The sequence below is a fragment of the Pseudomassariella vexata genome (genome assembly GCF_002105095.1).
Source record: "Pseudomassariella vexata strain CBS 129021 chromosome Unknown BCR38scaffold_27, whole genome shotgun sequence".
Taxonomy (NCBI): domain Eukaryota; kingdom Fungi; phylum Ascomycota; class Sordariomycetes; order Amphisphaeriales; family Pseudomassariaceae; genus Pseudomassariella; species Pseudomassariella vexata.
In genome coordinates this window covers 136,002-144,726 of record NW_024467982.1, presented here as the reverse complement: position 1 = coordinate 144,726, position 8,725 = coordinate 136,002, and the positions used below count along the sequence as shown (strand labels likewise).

The following is an 8,725-nucleotide window of genomic DNA, read 5'->3' as shown; positions in this document are numbered from 1 at the left end:
GCCGATATTCATATACAATTGCTTGATTTAATCAAAGTACCGTCTCGAAGTCCATCCGCAGTGACGGCGCGTTTCGCAAGGCGCAGTCTGCAAAGCGGTGGAGACATCGCGCAAGTAGCTTCGCCAAAATAGCTCCGTCAAGCTTGATGACGACCTGTCGGACTGGGAGATCTAGCCCTCTTTGCGGATTCCTTGCCGCATCCGACTCTAGCGTGGCTTCATGGCCATTACTCCGCATGGGTATCGTAAAAAGACGTCGCTCCTGCTCAAATGCATCTATCTGACCTCCAAAACCGTGGCGGCTCGTTCAAGCAACGCATTGAAATCCTTCAGCTGCTGCAGGCTTCCAGAGCCGCCAACCTCACCGCAAGCTTGTCCTGCGACTCGGGTCGCTAGAAGTTCGAGGTTCGCCAAATCAGCCATTTTCTGCTCTTTTGGTCCAAGGTCTGGAGCTGACCGCCCATTCTCGACTGCCAATTCTATGTCATGCATTGCAGACGAGAGTTTTAGTTGGTCCTGTGTCGCATTAGCTCTGGAAGAATAACATTGTTGCCCTGGGTTGCGGTTGTCATACCAGTGTTTTTTGACTTTCCGTGTCGTGGCGTATTCTGACCGCATCCATCTTCAACGCCACTTGCTCTCTCTCTGCACGAATGCGAATAATTTCATTGCGTAATGATAACTTCTCCTTTTGCACTGACCGCACTCGTTTCTTAAGTGCATGCAGCGTATCCAGCGCGATCGTCTGTTGTCATTAGCCGATATCAGCAATACGGTACGGAACCTTCACTCACGTGCTCTAAAAGCCGAGTCCGCAGCTCCTCCTGGAATGCCTCGAGAGCTCGCAATTTCGTCCTGTATTCTCTCTTCGTTGCCGCGTCTTGAGCGTTCGCGATGGCTTCTTGCAGAGTAACCAGGTTCGACTCAATCACTTCATCACACATTTGCGATAGCACATCCACCACATTGACGCCGCCACGGTTCGTAAAGGGTATCTCAGAGTTGAGGATATCGGCATCGGTGTCGTCCTCATCGTGGCGTTGGCGCTTGGTGTATCTTTGAACAGTGATAGGAATGTGTTCTCCGTCGCTCTGTCTTCTGCGAGTCGCTTTGGGTTTGTTCTTCTGCGCTTTGGGCTGGGATTGCTTCGCTGGACTCTCCTGCATGCGCTTCTGCCGGTGCTTCTTTGCTGGGCGCGCCTCATGAAGCTCTGGAGACTCACCCCTTGATGGACTCTCCCGAAGACGTTTCCTCCCTATGCGACGCGCCGTTTCATTGGCGTCGATCTCCTCGGCTTCCTCGGCTTCCTCGATATTAGCCTCTCCCTCATCATCTGTCACCTTTGCTTCAACTTGTGCGGGCTCCGGTACGCGTCTGGCCCTCCCCTTCCCCTTTGCCTTTGCTTGAGCTCTTCGTCGACTCTCTACGAGTGGAACTGGAGAGGCCAGCTCATCTGGTGCCTCTGCGGCCAATCTCAATGTACTTCGCCGGTTCCCACTTCGATTTGAACGAGCCGAGCTGCTAGCCGCCGTGCTCGCACTCTTTCTAGACAGTCGGGTTCTTGGTGATGAGTAGTCGTCTTGTTCATATGCTGTAGCTATTGCACTTCTGGTCCTTGTTTGGGTAGAATGTATTGAAGGCGCACTCGGGGTCGCACCGGCCTTGCGTGTCTTCCTCGCCAATGGAGAAGAATTTGCAAATTCGCCAGTAATTGTATCGTCCTCATTGAGCACCGCGCGCTGCAATTTAGCACTTTTTGTAGTGACATCACTGTCTCTGATCCTCCGTCGATGTCCACTACCTGGCGCTCCAGCAGGACTTTCCGTAACTTCCTCGATTATGTCGGGCCCCATTACTAGCCCTGACACAGACTCACGGGAAGCAGGCCGAGGGACCGGTTCAGGCAATGATTCCATCGTATCTTCGACATTTTCCGTCTCTTCAGCGGCAGGACGTACCAAAGCTGGTCCCGGTGGAGGCCCATCGGGAGATTCATCGTGCCTAACGTCGTATGGATTACCCTTTGCTGCGCTGACAGGTTGTTCTACTTCTTCTATGGACCTTGCTCGCGCTGGCTGGACAGAAACTGTTCCCGTATTCAACCTTCGCCTCTTGGCTGAGGTATTCGCCGATGTGTTTGGTGTTGGTCGAGTTGCGGGCACTGGTGCTGGTGTCGGTGCCAGAGTTGGCTCTGGTTCGGGTTCGGGTTCGGGCGCGGGCTCGGGCGCGGCCACAGGCGCTTCGGGGGATTCCTCGACGGGCAGAATGAAGCCAAAGGATTCATCAGAAACTTCATGACGCCTAATATTATGTTAACGCAAGGTCGCCGTCATGGAATGGACAGTCAGCTACTTACCCTGCCCCGCGCATGCGTTGTTGCATACGCTCCTCACGACCTTGACCATGTTCAGTCAATCAATGCACACAAATGGGGGACAAGAGCACTTACTTGTGGCCATGACGAATTTTATCAGCCCAGATAATCACCTGAATATGCAACTTAAGTCTTTTGATCCATTATCGTAGAAATGCTGCTCCTCGAAATGACATTGCATCATCCAGACGCGTCAAGTCGCCAGTCCAATACGCGCTCCAGTTACCCTAAAGCGGGCAGACATTGGTGGCTGATAAGATTCGGCTTGTATGGGTCTAGCGCCTAATCATTTGAAAGTGACCCCACTTGCGTAGCTAAGCCTTGGCTCGGCACTTATTGCAGGTCGGAGCATTCTGGAGTTCCACTCGACATCAAATCTACTTCGTAGGAATGACCAAGATGCATCTCTCTTCATCATCCCAACACGCTGGATTCGCATCAACCAGTTCGATGACCATATGCCTGAGTCCAGCTAGATCAAAGAACGCAGATCAAGAAAGCCCAATCGAGTTTTACACTTCGTCTTTCGAGAATTTCGCCGTGCTTCAAGCTTTCCCAATTGTATTTGATCTCGGTGACCCGGTGATACGACGAGCCCCCTTAACGCCATGAATGTCTTCGCATCCCGATTGGGCCTAAGCCATCTAGTGAACCAGTGTAACGAAATATCCGATGCTGGGATGTGCAGTTCGATGGGGACTTGATGAGCTGACGTATCTCCGAACGTAAGGCTTGTGTTTAGACAGTCGTCGAAGTTGCATGCGATACGTCTGATCTGCAAATATCATGGCACGACGAAACCGAAATAGGGAAGCTGTCGTGTGTAAAGGTGTTATGCCACGTTCCTTCAGACCCTATTGAGAGGTTTCGCAATATACTGGGCCCCTTCTCTTGTGGGACTTCTGGGTTCAATTTCCCCTTTTGAAGTTCTTCCAGTTACTCTTTCATCTAGTGTATGCTTATTCTCTTCAATGCCTACGAATCTCTTACAAGCATCGAGATGCGGTTTGTTGGATTCATACCAGTGATATGCCTGCTGGCAGCATTTCATTGCTCACCTACACAGAAGCGTGATGCCGATGTCATATCAGGGCGAGAAAGATCAGAAAAGGAAACAAAGGAGAAAAGGGCAGACCGAAAAGACAACTACTTTCGTAGGCCCTCAAATTCCTCCAGTGCACGTCTGATTCAATGATCATGGCACTGATTGCTGCGTTTGCAGGTGAGTCTAGGTAAGTTCGAGTACTTCTAAATACGCATTGGCCATTTGTCCTGAGCTTGATTTTTCGACATCAGGTTTCATGCCCACTCCGATCTTAGTTATATCAAGGAGAATCGCGGGAACAAAGAAGCGAGTCGCATCGAGAAGCACACTGCAGAGTGAAAGCGTAATTCGGAGGCGAAGTAAAGCAAGGACGCCCTGATGGGCACCGATTCAAGGATTTCTTTTGTGTTATTCGGTGTTATTCTTGCTTTGATATAGAGCGTTGGGGGGTGGAACTTGGTCAAGGGGGCTACAATTAGACATGGATAGACCGAGTATGGCAGCGAGTGCCTTTGACGGCGCTTTGGGTCAATATTGGGATAGAAGGACGGTGAGTTCGTCGCCATAAATTAGTTGTCACGATTTTCTGACCCTGTCCGTGTAAAAGAAAAGGCATACACATGGTTTTGATGCTGATGGAAACTGTTTTAAGGATTTCGGTTACTTGGTCGGCAATGTGGCCCATATGAGGCGAGTATACCATACGTAGGTGAGGTCATTCTCACTGAGCACATTATAAGTATTGGCTGGCTATCACCGATGATGGTCATTGCCGTGGATTTATGGAGGCTACTGTTCTGATTCTGCTCGTCGGAAAGCTGATTGCCCACGGCCATCTAGTGGTACTGTGATCGAACCTAGCGCCTGGACATACCAACTTCTGGCCAAGGTCTTTAATTTCGTTTTCAGGATAAGCATCAGTTGAAATTTTGATCTAGATAAACGCGTTGTTTATGAGCTAGGCACTGGTTTCGTGGACAATGTCGCGGCCGTGAGTCCCTCAGTCAGCACCCACCTAGCAACATCACCTCCCGCCAAAGGACTTGGGATTTTCATGGGGGGTTCACGCCAGAATTGTCGATGCACCAATCATTCATTTCTCATCTTGCTAGGCACTTACGTCACCCTGCCCTTTGTGACAAGCATCACGTACCTGCCTGTCGCGAAGCCCACAACGCGCTCGCGGGTCGTACCCAGTGGCTGTAGTTGCCAGCTTCCCACCACCCTGGTGAGCTTTTTTTCCTCTTTTTATCATATCTTGGACCTGAGCGCGTGTTCAAACTGCCGTTCGGATCATCTCAAGATTATCTCGCCTACCAGACGAGATAGTCGTCGACGAGGTGAACACGATCGCTTACAGTACGTACTTCGGATCACGCTGTCTTCCGATCGGCGTACCTGGGGATGTTCTGGAGCTGCTCTGGTCTTCTCAGCCGGCTAAGTAAGCAAGAACTCACACAACCTCTTTGGAAGAATAGGAACTGACCCTGCCCCTCCAGATTTACTTCTTGGGCAGACCTAACGGAGCTGCAGCTTCGCCGTCTTCTTCCACCACGACTACATCACGACATCGCAGATCTGATTCTGTTCGCCAACAATTATTCACTGGAGCTTCTTGCGCGACGTTGCCTTCTGCGTTTCTGCGTTGCATCACCGGCGGCCATTAACAACCAGGTTGCCAGTGCACGTCGATCCTCCGGCGCGGCAATTGGTATGTTCCTCCTCATCCTGTCGCATCGCTTCGCCGTATTTCATGCTAGTCGTATCTGGCAGCTCACCGCCGCTGCCATCTCCAATCTGATCCTCGTGGAGGGGCCAGGAAACCCCATTGAGCAGGTTGCCAAGAAACTGCGATCTGATTACGCAGCTGTGAAAGTTTGGTATGCCTTCTCACTTGACCAGTACTGTATAGTTCTCCTGCTGACGACGACTAATAGGTTCGCTTGATTCTTCTGTGTCGCTCAGCCCGTGATACCAGGATTCATCAGGAGCTCTGCAGTTCTTCGATTTTCAAGGCTTTGGCACGGCGGCACTACACTTGCAACCACAATTTCGTCCCATCACCATCTACACCTAAAGGTGAGTTGCTTATGATCAGCGTCGCCAGACGCCAAAGCTAACTTTTCTGTTACTGTAGCTCGTATGACTGCTCCCCGCTATTGATCAACCTCATCAACGCCATCATGTGTGCCATCACGAAAATGTATTGCTCCGTCTGCAAGACGAAGAAGAAGCGCTACACCTTCATCCCCTGCAAGGAGTTCATCGAAGAGCTCATAGGCTCGGGGACGATGAATATCACCTTTACGCCTGGCACGCGCCTCCACTGTCCCCGACTGAAATGGCCTATCAACCCTAATATCGACATTACTCACACCATCTGCGTGGAATGCGCGTACATGGGCCAAGTCTGGTATCAAGGATTTGAAAAGGCCAAACGTCTCATGAAGCAAGTGAACAAGGACCACAACCGCAAGTTATTCGACCCGTCTCGAGGGCCTTCAGCCACTAATAACATCATGGGAGACGCCGGTGTGGAGAATGTCCATGAAGACAATGATGCCGATGCCAATCAGAATGCCAATGGCCGCGACATCGACGCTTTGCCAGCTGAGGAGCTTAACATGCTCTTGCCCCCTGGCTTCGCCGGCTGTGCGACATTTCAGAAGCGCCATCTCATTTCCACATGGGAGAAAAAGAAGGAGGCCAGCCCCGAGGAGGCTGCCGTGATAGCCTACAAATTCGAGCAGAGAAAGAAAAGTTTTCTGACCATTTGGATCCCATGCTGCACCTTGTGCAAAAAACCCACGGTGGACGATGCGGTCGACGGTGGAATCGCCGACGTCGAGTTCGAGCTGGACGTGATCCTCTGGCCGATCCTCCAGGGTGTCACGTCGACCCAAGCATACGGAAGCTGCGTCACCATCAATATTGCAACAGGATTTATTCACAAGCCGTGCCATGCTTGCGTTAAGGAGGAAGAGAAGCTTCGCCAGCTCGTCGAAGAGTTGCTCCAGACCTGCGAGCGAGTGGAAGCATGGGCGGTCTGGACCTGGCTGCTTTCAAGAGGCGTCGGCGATATCCCCTTCAGCGACCATGGCTGCGTGAGTGTTGGCTTGCCGATGACGCAGCCACCTTCCATACAATCGATCATGATGCTCATGAGCTTGTCTTGGCAAAGACAGAGCGGCGTTGCTTGGGAAGACGTGGTTAAGTTCGCGCCTCCCACGTCTTGTCCGCTCAGATCCACTGTCCACAGCCAGCCGCTCTTGGATCTATACCAGTGGCCCGAGTTTGCCGAACCTCGCAGCGGAAAAGAGCTGGAAATTCGACGGCCCGTCCCGGGAGTAGATTACCGTCTTGGTCCGACGGAGGTATGCGAGGATGGGGCGATGGATGAAGCTCTAGAGAACGAGGCCGTGGAGGGTAGATCTGAGGATGAATTGATGGAGAAGGTTCTAGATGATCAACCTGCGGTACCTAGCTTGAACCTCGCTAGCGAAATGCCGCAAATTGGAATTACAGACAACCACCTCGACAACTCCGATATTGATCACCCGGCAAAGCCTCGCACCCGAAAAGCTTCATCTGGAGAAGGTCCCGAAAGCAAGCGTCGCAAAGTCGACCACGTTCGAGACTGCGGCCGTGAGGTCGCGCAGAAGGCGAGGGCAAAGGCGATCATCAAATTTAGCCACCCTGAAAACAAGGCAAACAAACATTGGAGTTGGTATTGTGAATCCCAGACTGAAGTCGGGATACCTAAAATACTGGAAACCAAGGCTTGGATGCTTGTGGTTCGGTTTGAGGGCGCCTACATCAACGGAGAGGGCCAGGCTGCAATCAAGCAAAACCTCTCTTATCCTGTCGTCAAGGAGACACCAGCTAAAACGCCAGAGGTCCAAACCCCCCCCGTCACCGAAGATGGCATTCACACACCGGAGAGTCAATCGGCAGCAACCCAAGCAACCCCAACTGAGCCAGGTTCTTCTCGTGGGAAACACGTGCACTTTCCTTCAACCCCCAAGGACCTTGAGGAAGTGCTCACTTTGGACAACAGTCTCGAGATCGAAGGATACGACCGCTTCGGTAACAAGCAATCTTCAGAGCAAGCTGGCCCTTCCAACGGCAACACCCGTGGTGCGGAGGAAAGTGAAGAGACTGATGTTGAAATCCCTGAAGAATGTGGGTTCTTCACTGAGTGTTCAATGGGATGCTTGCACCTCATCGATCCTTACGGAACACAACCTGGTATGATCTTCAATTTACCCATCGGACTTTCCTCGCTCGAGCCTCAAGTCCAGGAGGGCAACCACGCGCAACATGAGGAGCCGGACCTGGGAAACGGTATGAAGGCGAGCCAAATGCCGCTGGGAAGCTGTTCTGAGAGTGTTGAGCCGGAGCTCGAGACGGGCGGCAACGAAGCGCAAATTGAAGAGCAGAATCTTGTGCAATAGAAGGTACAAAATCCCAAACTTCCGAGGGTGCGTCCGAGGACCTCGCAATTGAATGGTACTGGCGTTGGTGTTTTGCAGACTGCTTTCTTTCTCGCTACGCTGGTTGACTTCCAATGCTCCTCAGGGAACGCCTTGGAAACCTCATCAGTGCACGGTAGGAGGATGGGAAATTGCAGACTGGATTATTTCTTTCATCCAGTTGGATGTCAGTTAGCGGTTAGGCGATTTGGTCCTGTGTGATGACACAGAAGCAATGGACCGTATACATTCGCCGTATTTGAGCTACAGGCAGAATTGAAGCTTATATGATACGAGGGCGCTGCTGCTGTGTAGCAACTTACGAGCTTCATGACCATTCACTCCACCAAGAATACGAATTGGTGATGCCGGTTGCATATGCTTGGCTGCTGGAACAAAGTACTGGCAAAAATGAAGCAGGTGTGATGTTGAAGGAGTTATTAATGAACTGAGAGACAAGCTGCCTTGGCTCTGACCTATGTATACAGTGCAAGTTGACTCCTAATTATCCCCAAAATACAGTGGTCGCACGGACAATTATTAGCGCACAGCCATTGAGCGGGACGTGCCGGGGTCTCACTAATATGGAGCTGTTGGTCTTTATCGCATGAGCACCCACCCGCCTTAAGGACCACGTAATGAGCTCCAAACGACGCAGCTGCAAACCCACACAGGACTTGAAGCTCTACAACCTCAGCCCTGGCAACCACTTTGATCATCTGGTTTGATGATATAACCACTTCCTTGTGCTCTTGATTGATGCACTGCTCTTATTATTAGATTCCTCCTCCAAGACTGGCGATTTGCGGCTGCCCGAAGTGTGCGACACCCCGT

At 51.5% G+C, this 8,725-nt stretch overlaps 2 protein-coding genes across 2 annotated transcripts; one reads left to right on the top strand and one right to left on the bottom strand.

The window, feature by feature from the left end:
* Positions 1 to 276: 276 nt before the first annotated feature.
* On the bottom strand, positions 277 to 2,459 carry BCR38DRAFT_461984 (uncharacterized protein; the record flags this gene model as incomplete). Its single annotated transcript, XM_040862593.1, has 5 exons — positions 277 to 516; positions 575 to 745; positions 795 to 2,301; positions 2,357 to 2,396; positions 2,450 to 2,459. The coding sequence occupies 5 exons, from the start codon at positions 2,457 to 2,459 to the stop codon at positions 277 to 279; spliced, it is 1,968 nt and encodes a 655-aa protein (XP_040709621.1).
* A 1,112-nt stretch (positions 2,460 to 3,571) lies between these two features.
* On the top strand, positions 3,572 to 8,316 carry BCR38DRAFT_528880 (uncharacterized protein; the record flags this gene model as incomplete). Its single annotated transcript, XM_040865438.1, has 4 exons — positions 3,572 to 3,596; positions 4,749 to 4,860; positions 4,919 to 5,299; positions 5,557 to 8,316. The coding sequence occupies 4 exons, from the start codon at positions 3,572 to 3,574 to the stop codon at positions 7,871 to 7,873; spliced, it is 2,835 nt and encodes a 944-aa protein (XP_040709620.1). The 3' UTR covers positions 7,874 to 8,316.
* Positions 8,317 to 8,725: the final 409 nt, after the last annotated feature.